This window comes from Salmo salar, chromosome 21, assembly GCF_965601325.2.
Source record: "Salmo salar chromosome 21, fSalSal1, whole genome shotgun sequence".
NCBI classification, from domain to species: Eukaryota; Metazoa; Chordata; class Actinopteri; order Salmoniformes; family Salmonidae; genus Salmo; species Salmo salar.
Genome location: NC_138311.1, coordinates 25,864,659 through 25,890,264, shown reverse-complemented (window position 1 = coordinate 25,890,264; position 25,606 = coordinate 25,864,659). Strand labels below are relative to the sequence as shown.

Below are 25,606 nucleotides of genomic sequence, written 5' to 3'. Positions count from 1 at the left end.
TTGTATAGTTATGCAACATTCAACCTTGCCCCCCGTGGAGGTTAAATCGCAGTGATGACGGATCCACAGGGAAGGCGAGCATCAAACAAGAATTTGGAACGCCTGAGCGAGTGCATGGCATTTCATAATGTCAGTATTTCATCTCACTTGAGCAGTGTGCACACCAATAGAGAAGACTTCACTTCTGACGTTTACCGGGAAAAGTGCACGTGCGTAAAATAGCCAGATAATTTTGGTGAAACCCCCTCAGTCACTCAAAAATAAAGATGACGAAAAAGACCAAATTGAAGTTTTATTAGGCAAAAGAGGAGGCTGGTGACACGGTATGTGGCGTTATGACAACAACAGACTGTCTGTAAAACTTGAGGCAAAAAATAAATCAAATTCAGACTTTCTAGGTGTAAATATTAGGCCTTTGATAAATAATCTCGCATATGACATGTGCATATTAAAGTCAATAACGATCATGAGGTGACTTTGACTTGTAGTTGTCAAAGTGTTAGTGTGATCATATGGCTTGGAGAAGGATGGCTGGTGCTCCAGGACAGTGCTGCTGCTTAATAACATTCACCAAACAAGCTGTTCTCAAATCTGACAACATTCAATGTACTGCAATAGTGTTGTGATTCTCTTAGTGTTATGGTTGTTTTTTTTATATATTCTTTATAAAATACTAAAATCATGATACATATGTGCTTGTAAATACTTGAATAGCTTTCTAGTGTTTTTTATAAATCTACTTAGGCCTATAACTTTTACATATAGGCTTTCTATCAGAGTGCTTCAGATCCAAAAATAGCACATTCGGAAATCTAAAGCAACTTATGACGTCGAAGAAATTAGCCAGTTGTGTGAAAGAGGTTCAGGATACATTTCAGCCACGCACCCACCAGGCATCCACTACCTCTTTCCAGCACTGCCATGCACCGGTAGCCAGCTCCAGCCAGCCAGACAGCACGGGCAGGCAACTATGGCAGAGCGAAGAGACTTGGGCTGACACCGCGGTCAGGCTGTCCAGCTGCGGAAGCACCAGGGCGCATAGTAACAGGCACACAACAATCACGATGACTCTCCCCAGCGTTCTGCCGCCGACACGCGGGGTTGTTGAGCAATACGCGCTACTCTCTTGGGGGACCGAGAGCTTGTCCACATCTTTGAGCTTCACTGAGTCCCAATTTTTGACGTCGAAGTTCCCGACCAGGTGACCGACATCCATGTCTATCCGGGAGGGTAGCGTCGTTTCCCGGACAACGCGCAACTTCTCCCTGAACTCCTGCATCTGCTGAAGGAAGCAGAGGGGGTCAGTCACATTCCTGAAGGACTCAGCGATGCTGAGCGCGCGTCTCTGCTCCTCCAACGCAGCGCTTAGTTTGTTAATCTCGGGATCGTAGGCTTGCATCACCACCAACTTCAGCGTCTCGAAATCAGAGAGGATCTCATTCTTTTTGTGGTCCAGGGTGCTGATCAGTTTGATGAAATAGTCCGTTACTTTCTCTGCATCCCTGGAAACTAACTGGAGTGCATTTTTCTTACTGGCTTCCAGTGTCTCCAGGCAGGTTATGGTATCTGCGCTGCGCCAGCTCTCCACTCCCTGGAACAGCTCCTCAAACGCAGCTTTCTCCTGCTCATATGCATCTTCCAGGGCACAGAATTTATGTCCTTTATGGTCGACAGTTGTTGCGCAAAATCCACAAATAAGTTTCAAGTCTGTGGCACAAAATATATTAAGTGGTTGACCACTGTGGTGTTTGCACAGCACCATCCTGGGTATAAGTCTGATTTTGTTGTATTTCTCCACAATTCCGCGTAACGAGTAGTTGATCTGGAGGGTGTTTATGCCGTTTTGAGGGGTCTCCTTGCGGCAACTGGGACATTTGAATGGGGGTCTCCAAATGGGTCCTCGGTTGTTCCCCTCCAGAATCCCCTCCAAGCACTTCTTGCAGAAGCTGTGCGAGCACGGCAGAACTCGCGGGTCCTCAAAGAGACAGCAGCAAATTGGGCAGGTGAGGTCCTCCTCGAGTAGCTCCATGGTGTTCTGAAAAAAAAGACGACCAGGATTGAGTGGAGAACTAATCGAAAATAATAGGTCAATACACTATTCCTCAGTCATACATACCCGTTTATCTACATCACCTAGCAGCGCAATGATTCAGAGCCAGTGATGGTGGAAATGCACATCACTAGAATTGTACAACAACACTTTGGCTAAAACGCACGAAGTATCCACTCCTGCGACTCCAGCGACTGGTGTTAAAATTCAGCCACCGTCAAAATGAGAAGCGTCGATGTGTCCGCGTAAAAGATGAAAATAGAAAGCGCAGTGGAACATCATGCTAGTTGCATTGGCTATTTGTCTGAAAGACGCTTCGCCACGGACCCTTACCTAAGTTCAACGACCTACTTTTTAGTTTTCACACTAGATTTGTTTTTGTTTTCTGAGACGACATATCACGCAATCTTTGAAGTTACACAACCGTTTCATCCAGCTGTTCTATATGCAGAAGAGATGGTAACGACTAAAGGTCCCTGCCTCAACGGTAAAAGCCCGCTGAAACGTTTCCTTAGCAGTAGAAGCTATGCTAAATAAACACAAACTTACACTTACGATTACCACTCAGTATAAACGAGTTGCAGTGTATAATTTAGATCACACACGAGTATGTCCTATTGGCAAGGTATTGGTATGGTTATGACAGCTTTTGCAAACGTAAAGCAACATGCAACTGGAGAAGAAGAAAAAAACTCACCAGCTGCTGAGACGCAAAGTCCAACGCAATCATACTTCTTGTTGCTGTGCAGACTTCGCCCTTTCCGGGAGAAAAAATTAACCATTTCATGATCACAGTGCTATGCTGTAGCGAACCTTCCAGCTCTAAATAGCGCCCGATACAAGGGGCGCGCAGAAAATGAAACCATCTCAATAATATTAATGGACAACGGTTTTACGCACACATTTTTATACGTTTCACAAACAAGATGCGTTTTCTTTTTCAGTACGAAAAATGCAGAGGATCCCTGCAAGTTGGAGTTGGGAGGGGGACTGTTGCTATGCAAAACATTACAGCATGAAAGACTGTCACAACCACTATGTTTTTAGTCACCCGGTTTTTGATCACTGTGTCTATCGCCCCACTTTTAAACATCATTATGAAGTAGTAACGATAATCTATTTAAGCAATAAGGCACGAGGGGGTGTGGTAATTGGCCAATATACCCCGGCTAAGGGCTGTTCTTCTGCACAACACAAAGCGGAGTACCTGGATACAGCCCTTAGCCGTGGTATATTGGCCATATACCACAAACCCCGAGGTGCCTTATTGCTACTATAAACTGGTTACAAACGTAATTAGATCGGTAAAAATAAACGTTTTGTCATACCTGTGCTAAATGGTCTCATATACCACAGCTTTCAGGCAATCAGCATTATATATATAATGTATGTATATATGTATATAATATATGTATGTATGTATATATATGTATGTATATATGTATATATATATATATATACATATACATACATACATATATACACACACATATATGTATACATATGTAACAGTATAGCTTCTGACGCTATTAGCTCGCACCACCGCTAACTAACTAGCCATTTCACATCGTTACACATATATATACAAATATACATATATATATATACATATATATACACACATATATACATATATATACATATCTATATATATGAATGCTGATTGCCTGAAAGCCGTGGTATATGAGACCATATAGAACAGGTATGACAAAACGTTTATTTTTACCGATCTAATTACGTTTGTAACCAGTTTATAATAGCAATAAGGCACCTCGGGGGTTTGTGGTATATGGCCAATATACCACCTGTATATATATGAACATCAGGTATGTGAGTTTGCATTGTAAATTAATGTTCAACCCCACCAATGCTCAGTGCATGGATACAAAGTAGCCAATTGGAAGCGCTATCAAAATACTTAGTGATATGCTACTGAAAGTGCTCCTTATATATATATTTTAACTCATTACATATAGGTCTACCCAACAACAATAGTACGATAGTTCATTATAGGCATTTCCCCCTTTTTTTTGACAGGAGATGGAATAGCCACTCCACACACGACCATGTCATGTGTCCCAATGCTTGACACATTGATAACCAATAGCTACTAAGTCACGTGTAAAAAAAATATGTTGACCTTGATTTTCTTCCCTTGTTTCCATGCCATCAGGAGCATCTGCGTATCTTCGCAAGCAATGCGATTGGACGCATTTGAGAGGAGCGTATGTTTGGCTCATGACACTGTGTTATGGATCCCACCAGGTGTCCCTGTTTCATAATGATGGTAGCTTTTCTCATGAGTTCTTTCAGAGCTCGTTGACTTCGTCGATGTGACTCTGTTTCCGGATAATATTTCAGCGCAAGGAAGGTTTCCACTAGTTACCACAGCCACAAATTGGCTGTATCGTAAAATTAATGAAAACTAAAATGTGGTTCGTGGTCTTAATTTAAGGTTAGGCATAAGGTTAGCAGTATAGTTTAGGTTTAAAAATCACATTTAAATAAGTGACATTGTAGAAATACGCGGGGTTTATGACTTTGTGGCTGTGGTAAGTAGAGACGACCGTGTAAAAATTGCTGCGATGTTTACGTGTTGCCTGGGATGCTGCGGAGATGGGGGAACGGGGCATATTCCTCTCAAAGAAATGCCCACCGTCCAGTTAGACACGCATCATATGGGTGAGAGGCAAAAACTTTCCGACGGTTGTGTTTTAAGCAGTAAAGGCCGGTCTGGTTAGCCTAGCTTGGCTAACAAATCAACGTAGCTTGCTAGGGGTCTAACGTCCACCTGGCTGTTTTCAAGGCACTGCAGTCGTAAATAATAAAAAAATATTTAGATTTCTTTCTCCTTCAGGCACCGATGTAGTCATAGTGAAGAGTGGCCGGAGAATATGTGGCACCGGTTGTTGCCTTGCCAACGCTCCCCTGCACCAAAACAAGAGTTACTTTGAGCTCAAGATCCAGTCCACAGGTAAGTAAATTATTGAAAATGAGGCCATATACTGTCCATCTGTCTGTACAGTTGCGATATTAGCATGTATATCTTGGTGAGGCAAACTCCCAACTTTTTTTGATGCATGCCAGCAAAGCCACTACACAACACAACACTAAACTATACATGAATTGCACTATAACGATGACAAACAGTGCCCACAAACTGTTAGGGCCTACATAAAACTGTCCCAACACCTTACCACTGCTACACCTGGCTATCAGCAGAGCCTTGTCTAACAGCGAAACAGTTCATTCAGCCTCATTTTCTGCCTTAAAAAAATATAGCTGATATGGTTGACTTGCTTAAACAAATGTGGTTTCTACTGACAAATGAGATGTACAAACTATGGCGTAAGGGGACGACGAGCGGAAAGAGGCAATCTGTAATTTCGATTAAGACAATGAGCGTGCTAGGACGGGCGTAGTCAATATAACTATTTGTTCAGCACTTTTGAAATGTACAGCAACATAATTCAGAACATAGGCCGTTCTTACAGTATTCTCCCAGTACACCAAGTCAGAAACATAGGATAAATAAACTGGGCAGATAATGAAAGTGCTTACAATATTAGATGATGACATTTTTCTAAAACAGGCTATAGGCTTCATGTGCACCACCAAGTTAGAACAGTAGGCTAAATTCAGGGTTAAAGGGACCAAATTATTAGGGTGAGGCACATGGGCTACTAACAGCTTACTACACAACAAACACTTATGTATACTGTAGCTATGAAAGTAATATTATCTCCCTGGCATATTACATCATTTATGTAGCAGCATACAAGACATTTTTGGACTCACTTTGTTTTGATGTGCTCACTTTAACAGGAAAGTGGCGCGGCAGTCCTTAGTGGGCAAATTTTGTCATCAAAGTCTGGCATTCTCTGGATTTATGGTGCTTTAAACACAACTGGGAACTCGGAAATAAACAACGTCGAATCATGATTACGTCAGTGATCTTCAGGTCGGAGCTCTAGAAAGAGGATGTCTTCCTTTTTTAATTGTAATTCTATATTTTTTTGATTGAATATTCGAAACATACAATATACTTGCAGTGAAGCCGCTCAACAACTACACCATACCAGTCATCCAACAGACACCCATTCAGAGCGACATACAGAAGCATCCAGGGTCAATGCCCTGCTCAAGGGCACGTTGACAGATCTCCCACCAGGCCAAAAAATATGAACCCGAACCCTCCAAGATTCCCCCCACAGTTCCCCAATAGCTGTCCCTCAACCATTCGAGAGCCCTCCCACAGTCCCCCCCCCCCCCCCCCCAAGAAGAAATATAAAAATACAATTAATTCCATTCCCCACCCCCAAGAACCCCCCCAATGCACCAACAACCAAGAGAATGAACTAAAGAGAAAAAAGAAAAAGACAGAAGAAAACGGCAAAAAATAAATAAATAATCAACCAAACTAAAAAACAAAGGACATCAAGGACAACTAAAATCATAACAGCAATGCCATCTGTATATGTTTGTGTGCATGTCTGGCACTATTACATGTATGTGTGTGTTCTTGTATGCGTTTATTTGATTGAGAGGGTGTGTATATGCGTGTGTTCAAACACCTGCACGGCATCAGCCTCAGGCAAACCAGCATTAGCTGTAAAAACACTGCGTCATTCAAACATACTTTTTATTATGTTTTATTTTGACTTAATTTTTTACTTTTAACTTTGACCATCATTCTGTCTCCCGCACAGCAACTCCACTCCACATCTCCAATTCCACATCCCAACCCTTAGCTTCCCGCAGCCCATCCCACCTATCTCTGCTGGCCACCCTCTTCGAATTTCTACACAACATATATCTTTCAACTATGATGTGATGTACAATTTCAATCTATCGAATAGAATCCACAGATTACAAGTTGAAGATAAATACTTTTACTTAGAGTATTAGTATATTATTAATTGACTGACCCGGTCTCTCCAGATCTCCTAACAGTACTATTTCTAGGGTCAATTTTAGATCAATGCTATGCATTTTCAGCCATTCCTGAACCTGAGGGCAATACCAAAATAAATGGTCACTTGATTCTGTATCCTCACAACAAAATCTGCAGAGCTTCGATGATTTTATTCCCAAAATATTCAACATTTTGTTGGTGGCAAGAATTCTATATAATAATTTTAGCTGAAAAGCATGATGTCTTGATTCTTGCGTTGTTTTATATATCAACTCATTCACCCTGTACCATGGAATCGGTACATCAAAAATCTCTTCCCAACTATTTTGCAATCTGTATGGCACAGTTGTCAACATCCTGGTCCTCAAATTAAACTGGTATACTTTCCTATTTATGCTATTTTTATTCTTCTGCAAGTTTTGATCCTTTATATTGGGCAGACAGACCAGTTCCCCACCTCCTCCCACTGCCACCTGCCTCCTCCATTTTTGGGGTAATGCTGTAATCAGTTGGTCGTACTCTTGGATTGAGCAGACCTTCCTGTACAATTCTGATAACTCCATGAAGGACATAACTCTACCATTCCAATTTACAATATCATTTAAGAACAAAATACCCTTTTCAAACATCTTTCCCATAAATACAGGTATTTTATCAACCTGCACATTTGAGTTCAGCCATCATATTTGTTGTAATATTTGTTCTGTCTTTTCAGGGTGATGAAATTGTAGCCAGCTCTGCAATTCTTGTTTGAAAAAGAGAGACTTTTTTTCAAAGTATCATTTTCAATTCATTGAAAATGAGACATGGCAATCTGCACAAAGGCAAAAACAAAAATTTTAATCAATGGATGAGCTTCTCTTAGTAATCTACTTGAGAACCATTTAGGGTTCAAGTTAAACTTTTGAATAAGTGAAGCTTATAGAGAGAGGTTTAGTGCTTTTAAATTTAATAATCTCAACCCACCCAATTCATATTCATTATATAGATAGGCACGCTTTATTTTGTCTGGTTTAGCGTCCCAGATAAAGCAAAATATGTTTTGCTCATATGATTTGAAAAACAAATCATCAGGAGTAGGCAGCGCCATAAGTAAGTGAGTAAACTGAGATATGACTAAGGAGTTAATCAGGGCAATTTTTCCATAAATAGACAGGTATTTACCTCTCCTCCATGGTTGCAGGATCTTGTCTATTTTTACAAGTTTTCTATTGAAATTCATTGTGGAGAGCTTATTTATATCTTTTGTGATATGAATACCAAGTATGTCTACTTCACCATCAGCCCATTTTATAGGTAAACTGCAGGGTAATGTAAAAGTTGTATTTTTTAAAGATCCAATATGTAATATTGTACACTTATCATAATTAGGTTTTAGTCCAGAGAGTACAGAAAAGTTATCTAGATATTCAATGAGACATTGCATGGATCTAGCTTTCTGACTTATTATAAAACTTGAGTCATCGGCATACATGGACACCTTTGTTTTTAAGCCTTGGATTTCTAATCCTCTGTTATTGGATCTGATTTTAATAGCTAGCATTTCAATGGCCATAACGAATAGATATGGTGACAGTGAACACCCTTGTTTAGCTCCTCTTGACAATTCAAAACTCTGATAAGTAGCCATTATTTACTATTTTACACCTGGGGTTGCCATACATTATTTTTACTAATTTTATAAGAGAATCACTGAAATTTAAAAAAAATCCTGGCATTTATAAATAAAATCCAATCATACTTTATCAAATGCCTTTTCAAAATCCGCTATAAATACCAGGCCTGGCTTCTTAGATGTTTCTTGATGTTCTATTATTTCTAGTAGTTGTCGTATATTATGTCTTCCTTAATTGACCCCCTTATAAACATAACAGACTTATACCAGGAGCTGTGCCAGGCCTGCCACGTATTGACTCATCCAGCTGTAACGCATATAATTCACTGGCTTGTATGCAAAGCAATAATCGTTTCAAAACATCTCCTCTCCATGTCACTGATGCGTCGTGAAACAGTGTTGTTTGATGAAGACATTGTCTGTAGTTTTTTTGGCCTTTTCCCAGCCATATCCGCGGCAGCAGGAAGAATTAAGTCCTCGACAATAGTATGGGGCTTGTCTGTCGTAGCCATCGGTAGCTCACCATTTAGGACGCTTCTAGCCCCTTATTAATGGTATCTGTTGCTTTTAGACATGTCTTACTACTCGAAAGTTGTCTTTATTCTCACTCAAACTCCTGTGACTTATTTTTCAAATTGTCATGTTTAGTTTCTAAATGTCTGCGCAAGAATGAAGGTTTCCCGCGAGAGAGTAACAGTTAATGTGATTGGATGTTAATTATTTGACTAGGCTACCTGTATTTGACATAGTGTTGTTATTTCGCTGATTACTAGATGGTTGAATTTTATTTTTGGCAGTGAAACGAGGCTACTCAGGCAAGAAAAAACCCCAAATGTAAAGCCCCGTTGAAATTATAAATGTACTGTTTGAATTTTTTTTTATAATAATATATATATTTTTAATGTGAATCACATTTAATTTGGCGTACCCCCGACTGCATTGCGCGTACCCTCCCAGTTTGGGAATACCTGGTATACAGGATGCAATTTAAGGTTGAGTGCTGCAGCCATCTAAAGAAACACAGAGACATTTCTGAAATAAAAAGTTAATCTTGACAAAATTAAGAGAGGAACATTTGACATTCCTCACAAACGGGCGTTGGAAATCTCTATCCAGATTCGGACAAAAACCTATTTCTGACATAGTTTACAGCCTTTGTCAGAGCACATTATTCTATTGGGCTTTCGGGAAAAAGATTTCCAACGACCTCCCTCGAGCTCCTTGATGGGGGTGGCCGTTGATGGAGAGCCGCATGCAGGTGGCTAGATGCTGTTCCTCAAGTCTGTTTTGACCTGAAATAACAGAAAGAATAATAAGAGATGGGTGAGGGACAAAGATGATCTACTTTCACATTTAAATGTTCTTACTTGTTGCATTGCAGAGAAGTCCCTCTCACAATTAACGGAAGACACTGGTATAGTCAGTGCAATTGCTCCCAGCTGGGTAAGGCAGCGCTAGAGCTGCCCCCAATCATCAAACTGTGAGGCCAGCTTTGTCTTTGCCGTCAGCTGGTTCAAGCCCTGAAACACATGAAAAACAAAAAGATGTACAACATTAAAGAAGAGCCAACAGTGGTAGTTCAACAGGAAAAAGGGTTGGGCAACACTGGCCTAAAATGTTGTCTTCAAAAGATTATCACACTCATGCCATACCTTGAATACTCCAACTAGCACATGTTGCTTGTAAGAGGGCCACTTGCAGCACAGCAGCTTCTGGCGCTTGTAAGAACTGCCTGGAGAGGAGGGTCAGGTTAAAGGTGTTTATCTTCTCACTAGAGAACACAGCCTGAGGTCCAAACACACTGAAGGCCCCCAGAATCTCCAGGTGCTGGAACCTCCGGTCTAGGCTTTCCTTGAGGCCAACAAGATATGGATTCATGACCTAATTACAGCACAAAACAGAAAATGAGTGATTAATAGCTGTCTTAGTTTATCCAACACAATTGATGTAACATTGTTTTCATCACAACATTTGAAAACAAATGTTTTTACCTTCTCTCTGAACCAAGCCCAGAACTGCTCCCTGGTCTTGGTCTTCTCCAACGGGCCTCTCCCTCTCCTCCTCCTCGATGTTGAATGTGCCCAGACCCATTGGGTCATCGAGGTCCTGGTGGACTTGGCTCAGAAAGGACCCCTGGGAATCACCAGAATGTTTAATGGCGAGGAGTGATGCCATTGTCACAGGGACCTACAACACGAGTTGTTTTGCTTGAAGTTATTATAATGAAGTGTCAATAGTTCTTAAATATTTAATTGCGTAGTGCTGTCCTGTGACTGTTAAACTGACACATTTGCGCATGTTTGAACATGAAGATAGAAAAGAATGTACCTGCTCTTTTATGGCCAGGAAGTTTACATCCTCCTTTTGGAATACTTTTCAAAGCCGCGTCAGGCGTGGCAACACGTCCGCCTGCAGGTAAAGTGCTGCCACAAATCTGAGAGTTAGAAAAGTTTGTCACTCCACAATGATACATCAATTGACAATACAAAACAGATTTTAAAAGCCACATTGTGGACCACTCAAATAGAGTTTTGAGTCCACTATAATCTATAATACATGTAGGCCTACCTGTACGTGGCACAGAAAGCGTAGAGGCCCTTAGCAGTTGGGCACCGGTTCACCTCCACCTCAGCCAATACTGCGCTGAGGTTTCGCTGAAGATTAGCCACGGCCAAGTGCTGGGACAGCCAGCAAACATATTTCACTTCCTGCAAAATACATTTATTTTGAGTGTAGATGCAGTAGGTAAACAAGAGGAGACCAGAGTAGCCAAGTGAAGAAATGTGATGCATAATCTCACCTTCACTTTTAAGTACTAAAGGCCCAAGGTCACTGAAGCAGCTTTCAAGACTTCTGTCTTGTTACCGCTTTTGGAAAAGTAACTCTGGAGCTGCTGCAGGTGCTCCTTGATAGTGTCCATATAGGGGACCTCAGCTGATGCATCTTTACAGGCCAGAGCAAGGCAGTGGGCAGCACAAGCCACAGGCACCGTCCACGGGAAGGCATCCTTTAGCTGTTTTGCCACACCGCTATGTTGTCCTGTTTGTATCACAGGACATACTGTAAAATATATTTTTTGAAGAAATTGTTAATGCTAAGACTTTGTGTTGTGTCCATACCAGTCATCACTGCAGCCCCATCACTGCCCAAGGCTGTACAATCTCTGTTGGTATCTTTTTGATATGCAGCACCACCTTGATGGCGGCAATGATGGTGTCTGCCTTACCATCAGGGACTGACACCAGGTCGAGGAACTGATTGTAAAGGTGTCCCTCTTGATCCATGTATCTGGAAAACATACAAAAATCCATACACAATTTGATTATTACTCATGGATGACTGTAGAATATCACAATTAAAAATAATTGTACAACTCTAATTGAAATAATACCTGACATGTAAATCCAGGTACTTATTAGTTGCCACATCTGTAGTTTCATCAGGCTCCAGGCCATTGGCTACATATGTCTGGATGTCATGGATGATAGGCTCCTCCACAACTTGAGCCAGAATCTTCAACATTTCGTCCACTATTATGTGTGACCTGTAGTTTGTGTTCTTGCCAATCTTCAAGTAAATGAGAACAATGTGAAATAAGTCAGGTGATATTTAAATAACAAGTGAAGAAAATATGAACAAAAATGCCTTGAGCTTTTGTGAAGTAGTCACAACCCAGCAATTCAGCAAGGTCCAGCAGTTCTGGGAAGTTTGTGTGATGGGCCTGCTCCCGCTTTGTTAGATGGTACAGACATTTAAAATCCACAATGACGGCCTCGTGCTCAAGCACTGTGGTTGGCTTGATGCAACCATGACTGAGGAGCATGTGAACAGCAACAGACATAATGCGTTATTGCTGAGCCACGGTTAGTGCACAATCTGAGACATCTTTTACATTAGAAGACATTTTGAGAAATGGAAGGATCCAATAGACACTTTCCATGTGGTGCTCTATCCCTGAGTGCCGGTTAATATAGTCCAGCCGATGAATCTGGGCCCCTATTTCAATAAAAGGGTGCTTTGACACACCCCTTTTAGCAGTCTGCCTATGTTGACGGCAGAGGCGGCAGAACATTCCTAGACGGGATGTAGAGTGTAGTTTAGTGGAATTACTGGTGTCTGGGGCAATACCTATTACAGATAGCAAGCATTACAAAACTACACATAATGCTGTAGGCCTTACTCCTCTCCTCCTTTTCTCCTTCCATCTCCCCTCCTGGCTCTCTCTTCTGCTCCTCTCTGACCCTCATGCATCCCTACCTCACTCCCGGGATTCTGCCTCTTCTCTGTCTAGTAAAGTAAGCCATACACTTATAAAAAATGATAGCTTAAGCTTTTAAAGAGTTAGCTAACTAAATAAAGTTTCATTTAATTCAGGCTGATTTGACAGCTAGTTAAGTTAATGTTACCTGATACTTGTCTCTGCGCCCCATTTCTTTTTCATTGCTGTGGCGGGAAATATTTCAATAAACTAATGAGGCGAAAAAATCGAATTGAAGACCGATAAATGTATCTATCTTGCTTGCACTTGAATCTTCCAAATGAACTAGCTAACTTGCTAGACTAGTAACGTTTGTTAACCATGTTTCTATCACTAATATTATATATCTAAATGATGTTAGTAGAGTTTTTAGGTTATAGCTAGCTTATGTAGTTGGCTAGCTAACGTACCTTTCTTGCAGGTTTTCACATAGGTGCACTCTGACGTGATTCAAGTGAATTGTGTTTCGTGCCGCAAAGCTTCTGTGTTGGGCACAGGTTCACTCTGAAGTGATTCAAGTTATTGTGTTTCGCACTGCAGAGCGCTGGTCACTGGCGCGCTGTGTTTCTTGAGTTGCAGGCTGACTGCCACAGAGCTAAATAACCTTCAGAACTATGTTGAACCCAGACAGATTATCTATTTACCAAGAAAAGTGAATGTGCTTTACAGAACTTTATTGAAACTGTGTTTGGTAGAAATAGGATGTTTATTTTTGTGTGGCGGCAATGATTTTGCCCTGGCGTAGCGCCACACGTAAATGAACGCAGAGGAAACACTGACGTGATTTGATGTCATTTTATCTGTGGCCAATGACTTTGAGCCTTCTTGGCAGCACCGGTAGATTTTTGCGGTGACGTAGTGTCCCCCTGAGTGACAGAACACTGAGCCAATCACGGTGCAACTAGAGAACATTACCAACCCCTATGCTCCGTATTTTCCGATGGCTGCCCCACCACCACAGAAAGCAATGAGCTGGGCTGAAACACCTGCATTTTGGAGATGCCTTACTCAAGAAAGCAAAAAAGAGACCATGTTTGTATGCGGCTTTATTAACTCAATGATTATTATTATTTTTTATTTTTTTTACATTGTTTGCAAACTCATATGTGACACGCATGCAAAACACACATTTATAATTATTATTTTAAGCTAAACCGGTGGGGCTCTACCTGCCCTGAATGACGGGTCGCCACTGTGTCTGTCTATGTGTGGGAGATAAAATAGATAAGGAACTAAGGGTAATGTCTTTTGGTGTGGGTGTGCGTGCACAGAAGGCAGGGTATGTACTATGTACCCCATTCATACTGTAGATGCTAACTGTTTTAGCACCTATTGACAATAGTAGCTTCTGACCGGGGGTGTTTTGTTAAGCGCCCCGATGCTAGTCTAAACATTAACACCCATCGCTTGCGATACGTTTTTGGAAACATAAGGAATGTATCTTTCATATCAGTGTGAAATAATTTTCTAAAAAACAAAAGGTTCAATTACTACATACCTTTTTTATAGGGTATGATTAGTGTTCCCACACGGCCATATTCCATGTCACATCGCTTGGTTACAGACAGAAGACATAGGCGGCTGGCTACCTGTGCTAATTGGATATCTAGCCTGCTCTGAATACATGTGTGTAAGAGTAACTGGAGAGGAAGTGTAGTTCATCAACTTCTTTGGTATTAAGGCATTCGTAACAATATGTGAGTTCCGCCACCTACTGTGCGGGTGGATAATAAAGATCCCCAAAATGAAATAATGCAGGGTTAAAAATGAATAAATGATAGTATGGATATACAGTTGAAGTCAGAAGTTTACATACACCTTAGCCAAATACATTTAAACTCAGTTTTTCACAATTCCTGACATTTAATCCTCGTAAAAATTCCTTGTCTTAGGTCAGTTAGGATCACCACATTATTTTAAGAATGTGAAATGTCAGAATAATAGTAGAGAGAATGATTTATTTCAGCTTTTATTTCTTTCATCACATTCCCAGTGGGTCAGAAGTTTACCTACACTCAATTAGTATTTGGTAGCATTGCCTTTAAATTGTTTAACTTGGGTCAAACGTTTCAGGTAGCCTTCCACCAGCTTCCCACAATAAGTTGGGTGAATTTTAGCCCATTCCTCCTGACAGAGCTGGTGTAACTGAGTCAGGTTTGTAGGCCTTCTTGCTCGCACGCGCTTTTTCAGTTCTGCCCACAATTTTTCTATAGGATTGAGGTCAGGGCTTTGTGATGGCCACTCCAATACCTTGACTTTGTTGTCCTTAAGCCATTTTGCCACAACTTTGGAGGTATGCTTGAGGTCATTGTCCATTTGGAAGACTCATTTGCGACCAAGCTTTAACTTCCTGACTGATGTCTTAAAATGTTGCTTCAATATATCCACGTAATTTTCCTCTCTCATGATGCCATGTATTTTGTGAAGTGCACCAGTCCCTCCTGTAGCAAAGCACCCCCACAACATGATGCTGCCACCCCCGTGCTTCACGGTTGGGATGGTGTTCTTCGGCTTGCAAGCTTCCCCCTTTTTCCTCCAAACATAACGATGGTCATTATGGCCAAACAGTTCTATTTTTGTTTCATCAGACCAGAGGACATTTCTCCAAAAAGTACAATCTTTGTAGTGACTGGGTGTATTGATACACCATCCAAAGTGTGATTAATAACTTCACCATGCTTAAAGGGATATTCAAATGTCTGCTTTTCAAAAATGTTTTACCCATCTAACAATAGGTGACCTTCTTTGTGAGGCATTGTAAAACCTCCCTGGTCTTTGTGGTTGAGTCTGTGTTTCAAATTCACTGCTCGACTGAGGAACCTTTCAGATAATTGTATGTGTGGGGTACAGAGATGAGGTAGTCATTAAAAAAATGTTGTTGAACACTATTTTTACACACAGTGAGTCCATGCAACTTATTATGTGACGTGTTAAGCAAGTGTTCACTCCTGAACTTGTTTAGGCTTGCCGTCATGGTAAATAAGAATTTGTTCTTAACTGACTTTTAAAAAAACAAAGGGGGTGAATACTTATTGACTGAAAGCATTTCAGCTTTAATTAATTTGTAAAAATTTAAGAACATAATTCCACTGTGACTTTATGAGGTATTGTGTGTAGGCCAGTGACCAAAAATTGAAATGTAATCAATTTTAAATTCAGGCTGTAACACAACATAAGAATTCAGACCCTTTACTCAGTACTTTATGAAGCACCTTTGACTGCGATTACAGCCTTGAGTCTTCTTGGGTTTGATACTACAAGCTTGGCACACATGTATTTGGGGAGTTTCTCCCATTGCAGATCCTCTCAAGCTCTGTCAGGTTGGATGGGGAGCATCGCTGCACAGCTATTTTCAGGTCTCTTCAGAGATGTTAGATCGGGTTCAAGTCCAGGCTCTGGCTGGGCCACTCCAAGGACATTCAGAGACTTGTCCTGAAGCCACTCCTGCGTTGTATTGGCTGTGTGCTTAGGGTTGTTGTCCTGTTGGAAGGTGAACCTTCACCCCAGTATGAGGTCCTGAGTGCTCTGGAGCAAATTTTCATCATTTTCATCAAGGATCTCTGTACTTTGCTCGCTTCATCTTTCCCTCGATCCTGACTAGTCTCCCAGTCCCTGTGGTTGAAAAACATCCCCACAGCATGATGCTGCCACCACCATGCGTCAGCGTAGGGCTGGAGCCAAGTTTCCTCCAGACGTGACGCTTGGCATTCAGGCCAAAGAATTCAATCTTGGTTTCATCAGACAAGAGAATCTTGTTTCTCATCACCTGAGAGCCTTTAGGTGCCTTTTGACAAAATCCGAGTGGGCTGTCAAATGCCTTTTACAGAGGAGTGGCTTCCGTCTGGCCACTCTACCATAAAGGCCTGATTGTAGGAGTGCTGCAGAGATGATTGTCCTTCTGAAAGGTTCTTCTATCTCCACAGAGGCACTCTGGAGCTCTGTCAGAGTGACCATCTGATTTTTGGTCACCTCCCTGACCAAGGCCCTTCTCCCCGATTGCTCAGTTTGTCCGGGGGGCCAGCTCTAGGAAGAGTCTTGGTGGTTCCAAAATTCTTCCATTTAAGAATGATGGAGGCCACTGTGTTCTTGGGGACCTTCAATGCTGCAGACATTTTTTGGTACCCTTCCCCAGATCTGTGCCTTGACACAATCTTATCTCGGAGCTCTACAGACAATTCCTTCAACCTCATGGCTTGGTTTTTGCTCTGACATGCACTGTCAACTGTGGGACCTTGTATAGACAGGTGTGTGCCTTTCCAAATCATGTCCAATCAATTGGATTTACCACAGGTGGACTCCAATCAAGTTGTAGAAACATCAAGGATAATCAATGGAAACAGGATGAGCTCAATTTCGAGTCTCCATAGCAAAGAGTGTGAATATTTATGTAAATAAGGCATTTCTGTTATGCATTTTTTGCAAAAATGTCTAAAAACCTGTTTTCACTTTGTCATTATGGGGTATTGTGTGTAGATTGATGAACAATTTTTATTTATTCCATTTTAGAATAAGGCTGTAACGTAACAAAATGTGGAAAAAGTCAAGGGGTCTGAATACTTTCTGAATGCACTCTATATTGGCATACGGTCATTTTGAAAGCTTTCCTTCTAGTCAATGTTTTGGCTAATGTGATGTGTATATATGTAATTTTTCTCTGATTTGTTGGATATTGGACAATTATATACATTTTTTTTATTTCTGTTCTATTAAATGTCTGTGTGAACTGAGAGGAGCCTAAAAACCTACAGCTGGCATTCCATAGATAAGATGTGGTGGATGTCACCGAGATGGAAGAGAGGAAGGCCTCAGTATTCCTAATTGTCCTGGAATCTGGGAGACAACAGATGCCGGCACCCCTGTGCGTCACGGTTGGGATGGTATTCTTCGGCTTCCAAGCCTCGCTCTTTTTCCTCCAAACATAACGATGGTCATTATGGCCAAATGGTTCTATTTTTGTTTCATCAGACCAGAGGACATTTCTCCAAAAAACATGATCTTTGTCCCCATGTGCAGTTGCAAACCGTAGTCTGGCTTTTTTATGGCGGTTTCGGAGCAGTGGCTTCTTCCTTGCTGAGCGACCTTTCAGGTTATGTCAATATAGGACTCGTTTTACTGTGGATATAGATACTTTTGTACCTGTTTCCTCTAGCATCTTCACAAGGTCCTTTGCTGTTGTTCTGGGATTGATTTGCACTTTCCGCACCAAAGTACGTTAATCTCTAGGAGACAGAACGTGTCTCCTTCCTGAGCGGTATGACAGCTGCGTGGTTCGATGGTGTTTATACTTGCGTACTATTGTTTGTACAGATGAACGTGGTACCCTCAGGCATTTGGAAATTGCTCCCAAGGATGAACCAGACTTGTGGAGGTCTACCATTTTTTTTTCTGAGGTCTTGGCTGATTTCTTTTGATTTTCCCATGATGTCAAGCAAAGAGGCACTGAGTTAGAATGTAGGCCTTGAAATACATCCACAGGTACACCTCCAATTGACTCAAATGATGTCAATTAGACTATCAGAAGCTTCTAAAGCTATGACATCATTTTCTGGAATTTTCCAAGCTGTTTAAAGGCACAGTCAACTTAGTGCATGTAAACATCTGACCCACTTGAATTGTGATACAGCAAACTATAAGTGAAATAATCTGTCTGTAAACAATTGTTGGAAAAATTACTTGTGTCATGAACAAAGTAGATGTCCTAACTGACTTGCCAAAACCATAGTTTGTTAACAAGAAATTTGTGGAGTGGTTGAAAACAAGTTTTAATGACTCCAACCTAAGTGTATGTAAACTTCCGACTTAAAGTGTATATAAGAAACAGCATGGTCTGTAACGGGAAGGCTACTCGGCCCATTTTCACTATTGTAATAATTCATCGATGTTAAATAAAGATGATTATAACGTATGAATTTCCACGACACTAGCTTTGACAGTTTTTTTTTTTACAGCTTTCCAGTATGGTTCCAGCAACTATGGTGGGTGTGTAACCAGGCTGGTGCAGTATAGCTCGGCTTGGCTCAAAAGGAGTATTAGCAATGGTGTAATGGAGGGTATATGCAGGTATATGACATATACACACTTATTTTTCAGTGGGCATTGCGTATACTCACTTAAATCCCCACGATATGTTCCAAAGTAGTGTAGTGGAGACATATGCCGTATCAATTAATAAAGGCTGATGGAACAGATCAGAATGTTTAGCTTAAACTATTATTTCTTCACATTTTTAAATTGATACAGTTACATATCGGGATATTATTTTTGAAGATATATCGTATCTTACCGTTTTGACTATCGTAATATTAGTTTTACTCTAGTTGGCTGTAACTGTATTTTTTCTTTATAACTTGTTCTCCATCTTCTTTTTACATATGTAGCCAACTTGTTTTCAGCAAACTTATTTCCATGACTGATCAAAACATGGTTCCCTCTTGTCACCTTGCAGCAGACATATGGTGGGCAATATGTTTGGAACATTGAATCGCAATAAAAAAATAAGTTTTGAATCGCGAAAATTGCAATGGATATCGTATCGGCATCTAAGTATTGTGATAATATCGTATTGTGAGGTCCCTGGCAATTTCCAGCCCTATTCAATAGTAGGCCTACTATGAGCCTACTTGCACAGTACAGCTTGGGTTGGCCTGACTGTGAAAGACCAATATGGGATTTATCATTTTAGATCATTCAGAGTGTGTCACTGTTTCTCATAGAATTTTTCACACAGCGCACCTTTCCAGGCCGTTTGGGAAGTTTTTGGCAGAATTTGAGTATACCCACGTCACCACTGGTATTAGACTCTTCATCACACACTGCTATACCAGAAGTCAGGACAGTATGTACAGTGGCTTGCGAAAGTATTCACCCCCCTTAGCATTTTTCCTATTTTGTTGCCTTACAACCTGGAATTAAAATTATTTTTTTGTGGGGTTGTATCATTTGATTTACACAACATGCCTACCACTTTGAAGATGCAAAACATGTTTTATTGTGAACCAAACAAGAAATAAAACCAAAAAAACGGACAACTTATGCGTGCATAACTATTCACCCCCCAAAGTCTAAACTTTGTAGAGACACCTTTTGCAGCAATTACATCTGCAAGTCTCTCGGGGTATGTCTCTATAAGCTTGGCACATCTAGCCACTGAGATTTTCTCAAATTCTTCAAGGAAAAACTGCTCCAGCTCCTTCAAGTTGGATGGGTTCCGCTGGTGTACAGAAATCTTTAAGTCATACCACAGATTCTCAATTGGATTGAGGTCTGGGCTTTGACTAGGCCATTCCAAGACATTTAAATGTTTCCCCTTAAACCACTCGAGTGTTGCTTTAGCAGTATGCTTAGGGTCATTGTCCTGCTGGAAGGTGAACCGCCGTCCCAGTCTCAAATCTCTGGAAGACTGAAGCAGGTTTCCCTCAAGAATATCCCTGTATTTAGCGCTATCCATCATTCCTTCAATTCTGACCAGTTTCCCAGTCCTTGCTGATGAAAAACATCCCCACAGCATGATGCTGCCACCACCATGCTTCACTGTGGGGATAGTGTTCTCGGGGTGATGGGAGGTGTTGGGTTTGCGCCAGACATAGCTTTTTCCTTCATGGCCAAAAAGCTACATTTTAGTCTCATCTGACCAGAGTACCTTCTTCCATATGTTTGGGGAGTCTCCCACATGCCTTTTGGCAACATTTGTTTCTTTAAGCAATGGCTTTTTCTGGCCACTCTTCTGTAAAGCCCAGCTCTGTGGAGTGTACTGCTTAAGGGGGTCCTATGGACAGATACTCCAATCTCCACTGTGGAGCTTTGCAGCTCCTTCAGGGTTATCTTTGGTCTCTTTGTTGCCTCTCTGATTAATGCCCTCCTTGCCTGGTCTGTGAGTTTTGGTGGGCGGGCCTCTCTTAGCAGGTTTGTCGTGGTGCCATATTCGTTATGTTTGGAGGAAAAAGAGCGAGGCTTGGAAGCCGAAGAACACCATCCCAACCGTGACGCACAGGGGTGGCGGCATCATTTTGTGGGTGTGCTTTTCTGCAGGAGGGACTGGTGCACTTCACAAAATAGATGGCATTATGAGAGAGGAAAATTATGTGGATATATTGAAGCAACATCTCAAGACATCTGTCAGGAAGTTAAAGCTTGGTCGCAAATGGGTCTTCCAAATGGACAATGACCCCAAGCATACTTCCAAAGTTGTGGCAAAAGTCAAGGTATTGGACTGGCCATCACAAAGCCCTGACCTCAATCCTATAGAAATTTTGTAGGCAGAACGGAAAAAGCAAGTGCGAGCAAGGAGGCCTACAAACCTGACTCAGTTACACCAGCTCTGTCAGGAGGAATGGGCCAAAATTCACGCAACTTATTGTGGGAAGCTTGTGGAAGGCTACCTAAAACGTTTGACCCAAGTTAAACAATTTAAAGGCAATGCTACCAAATACTAATTGAGTGTATGTAAACTTCTGACCCACTAGGAATGTGATGAAAGAAATAAAAGCTGAAATAAATAATTCTCTCTACTATTATTCTGACATTTCACATTCTTAAAATAATGTGGTGATCCTAACTGACCTAAGACAGGGAATCTTTACTAGGATTAAATGTCAGGAATTGTGAAAAACTGAGTTTAAATGTATATGGCTAAGGTGAACGTAAACGTCCGACTTCAACTGTAGCTGATACCAAGAATGCTCAGTCATGACCATCGTTCATAGAATGGGGGGCACCATAAGCCACTTTGGGTTCATCCTCTGGTGATCTGCTTCTGTTGTCTCCCAGATGCCAGGACAATTAGGAATACTGAGGCCTTCGTTCTATTCCTCTAGGCTATGTCGGTGACATCCACCACATCTTATCTATGGAATGCCAGCTGTAGGTTTTTAGGCTCCTCTCAGTTCACACAGACATTTAATAGAACAGAAATTTAAAAAAAAGTATATAATTGTCCAATATCCAACAAATCAGAGAAAAATTACATATATACACATCACATTAGCCAAAACATTGACTAGAAGGAAAGCTTTCAAAATGACCGTATGCCAATATAGAGTGCATTCAGAAAGTATTCAGACCCCTTGACTTTTTCCACATTTTGTTACGTTACAGCCTTATTCTAAAATGGAATAAATAAAAATTGTTCATCAATCTACACACAATACCCCATAATGACAAAGTGAAAACAGGTTTTTAGACATTTTTGCAAAAAATGCATAACAGAAATGCCTTATTTACATAAATATTCACACTCTTTGCTATGGAGACTCGAAATTGAGCTCATCCTGTTTCCATTGATTATCCTTGATGTTTCTACAACTTGATTGGAGTCCACCTGTGGTAAATCCAATTGATTGGACATGATTTGGAAAGGCACACACCTGTCTATACAAGGTCCCACAGTTGACAGTGCATGTCAGAGCAAAAACCAAGCCATGAGGTTGAAGGAATTGTCTGTAGAGCTCCGAGATAAGATTGTGTCAAGGCACAGATCTGGGGAAGGGTACCAAAAAATGTCTGCAGCATTGAAGGTCCCCAAGAACACAGTGGCCTCCATCATTCTTAAATGGAAGAATTTTGGAACCACCAAGACTCTTCCTAGAGCTGGCCCCCCGGACAAACTGAGCAATCGGGGAGAAGGGCCTTGGTCAGGGAGGTGACCAAAAATCAGATGGTCACTCTGACAGAGCTCCAGAGTGCCTCTGTGGAGATAGAAGAACCTTTCAGAAGGACAATCATCTCTGCAGCACTCCTACAATCAGGCCTTTATGGTAGAGTGGCCAGACGGAAGCCACTCCTCTGTAAAAGGCATTTGACAGCCCACTCGGATTTTGTCAAAAGGCACCTAAAGGCTCTCAGGTGATGAGAAACAAGATTCTCTTGTCTGATGAAACCAAGATTGAATTCTTTGGCCTGAATGCCAAGCGTCACGTCTGGAGGAAACTTGGCTCCAGCCCTACGCTGACGCATGGTGGTGGCAGCATCATGCTGTGGGGATGTTTTTCAACCACAGGGACTGGGAGACTAGTCAGGATCGAGGGAAAGATGAAGCGAGCAAAGTACAGAGATCCTTGATGAAAATGATGAAAATTTGCTCCAGAGCACTCAGGACCTCATACTGGGGTGAAGGTTCACCTTCCAACAGGACAACAACCCTAAGCACACAGCCAATACAACGCAGGAGTGGCTTCAGGACAAGTCTCTGAATGTCCTTGGAGTGGCCCAGCCAGAGCCTGGACTTGAACCCGATCTAACATCTCTGAAGAGACCTGAAAATAGCTGTGCAGCGATGCTCCCCATCCAACCTGACAGAGCTTGAGAGGATCTGCAATGGGAGAAACTCCCCAAATACATGTGTGCCAAGCTTGTAGTATCAAACCCAAGAAGACTCAAGGCTGTAATCACAGTCAAAGGTGCTTCATAAAGTACTGAGTAAAGGGTCTGAATTCTTATGTTGTGTTACAGCCTGAATTTAAAATTGATTACATTTCAATTTTTGGTCACTGGCCTACACACAATACCTCATAAAGTCACAGTGGAATTATGTTCTTAAATTTTTACAAATTAATTAAAGCTGAAATGCTTTCAGTCAATAAGTATTCACCCCCTTTGTTTTTTTAAAAGTCAGTTAAGAACAAATTCTTATTTACCATGACGGCCTAAATACAATGATGGCAAGCCTAAACAAGTTCAGGAGTGAACACTTGCTTAACACGTCACATAATAAGTTGCATAGACTCACTGTGTGTAAAAATAGTGTTCAACAAGATTTTTTTAATGACTACCTCATCTCTGTACCCCACACATACAATTATCTGCAAGGTTCCTCAGTCGAGCAGTGAATTTGAAACACAGACTCAACCACAAAGACCAGGAAGGTTTTCCAATGCCGCACAAAGAAGGTCACCAATTGTTAGATGGGTAAAACATTTTTAAAAAGCAGACATTTGAATATCCCTTTAAGCATGGTGAAGTTATTAATCACACTTTGGATGGTGTATCAATACACCCAGTCACTACAAAGATACAGGCATCCTTCCTAACTCAGTTGCCAGAGAGGAAGGAAACCGCTCAGGGCTTTCACCATGAGACCAATGGTGACTTAAAAAAAAAGTTTGTTTCAGAGTTTTTAATGGCTGTAATAGGAGAACTGAGGCTGGATCAACAACATTGTATTTACTCCACAATACTAACCTAATTTACAGAGTAAAAGGAAAGGAAGCCTGTACAGACCAAAAATATTCCAAAACATGCATCCTGTTTGCAACAAGGCACTAAAATAAAACTGCAAAAAATGTGACAAAGCAATTAACTTTGGTCCTGAATACAAAATGTTATCTTTGGGGCAAGTCCAATACAACACATTACATTACTAAATACCACTCTCCATATTTTCAAGCATAGTAGTGGCTGCCTCATGTTATGGGTATGCTTGTAATCATTAAGGACTGGGGAGTTTTTCAGGATAAAAAAGAAACAGAATGGAGCTAAGCACAGGCAAAATCCTAGAGAAAAACCTGGTTCAGTCTGCTTTCCAACAGACACTGGGCGACAAATTCACTTTTCAGCAGGACAATAAACTAAAACACAAGGCCAAATATACACTGGATTTGCTTACCAAGATCGCTTAAATCTACTTGAAAATATATGGCAAGACTTGTAAATGGTTGAATAGCAAAGATCAACAACCAATTTGACAGAGCTTGAAGAATTCTCAAAATAATAATGGGCAAATATTGTACAATCCAGGTGTGGAACGCTCTTAGAGACCCAGAAGAGAGGCTCTTAGAGACCCAGAAAGACTCACAGCTGTAATCACTGCCAAAGATGATTCTAACATTCAAGGGTGTGAATACTTATGTGATTCTGTATTTTATTTTAAATACATTTGCAAATATTTTTTAAAACATGTTTAGTTTGTCATTATGGGGTATTGTGTGTAGATGGGTGAGAAAAACATATATTTAATCCATTTTGAATTCCGACTGGAACACAACAAAATGTGGATTAAGTCAAGTGGTGTGGATACTTTCTGAAGGCACTGTATTTGCACCTCTGTAACCTTCTTGTGAAATGGTTTAAAAAGCAGCTCAGTGCGGTTTGTGTTGGGAAACTTGTTTTTAAGGTTCTGAACTCTGTGTGCAGGTATATGGGGGATAGGTGTGGCCACTCAGAAGGTGAACCTGAACCAGGTCCCCATGGGGCGGGACATCAACAGCCTTGTCTTGAGGCATGATGGCTCTGTGTACCACAACAACGAGGAGAAAAACCGCCTGCCTGCCAACAGTCTTCCACAGGAGGGGGACATCGTGGTGAGTGGACTGGTTTGGTGGAGCGCAACAAAGTCATAAACGCACTCAAGGTCTATATAAAGTGTCAATAAACATGAGCTATAACAACTCAAACAAAGCAAGGAAAGCACATGGCATACTTGACAAACATAGGCATATTATTATATTCTAATAAACAAAAGGAAGTCCTCAACTCCAGATACATAAGCAAAAAAACTTACTTGCTCAATAATGCATCCAGGTAATGAAGGGAATAAACTTCAAAAGTTAAGAACTATAAACTAACAGTGCAAATATAATTGAACAGCTATATGGAAGCTCAATATCATGGTACTTCTTAATGGTAAGTTTACAAACATATGTTATGGTAAGTATAATCAAAACTTGTATCTCTATGGTAAGTGGTGAAATAAGTATAACTAGTTATAATTGTGATGGCTTAGCAGATGATAAGAAAAGATGATCAGTCTTTACCTAGCTAAAAGAGAAGGAATAT

At 41.0% G+C, this 25,606-nt stretch overlaps 2 protein-coding genes across 3 annotated transcripts in view; one reads left to right on the top strand and one right to left on the bottom strand.

The window, feature by feature from the left end:
- Window positions 1-278: 278 nt before the first annotated feature.
- On the bottom strand, window positions 279-2,766 carry tri13 (Tripartite motif-containing protein 13). 2 transcript variants are annotated; one of them, NM_001139899.1, is given in 2 exon segments: window positions 279-2,035; window positions 2,748-2,766. In NM_001139899.1, a coding segment is annotated over 1 exon segment (1,155 nt). In that variant the 5' UTR covers window positions 2,030-2,035; window positions 2,748-2,766; the 3' UTR covers window positions 279-874.
- A 1,407-nt stretch (window positions 2,767-4,173) lies between these two features.
- Window positions 4,174-25,606, top strand: part of LOC106582013 (SPRY domain-containing protein 7) — a 40,069-nt gene continuing 18,636 nt past the window's right edge. The window contains exons 1-3 of the mRNA XM_014164647.3: window positions 4,174-4,732; window positions 4,908-5,024; window positions 24,965-25,131. Of these exons, the coding sequence (XP_014020122.1) occupies window positions 4,636-4,732; window positions 4,908-5,024; window positions 24,965-25,131 (381 nt within the window). The 5' untranslated portion in view covers window positions 4,174-4,635. The remainder of the gene's footprint in view (window positions 4,733-4,907; window positions 5,025-24,964; window positions 25,132-25,606) is intronic.

What these genes read in the sequence shown, in the direction of transcription:
- tri13 (XM_014164605.3), bottom strand. Translation starts at nt 2,029, where the DNA reads ATGGAGCTACTCGAGGAGGACCTCACCTGCCCAATTTGCTGCTGTCTC.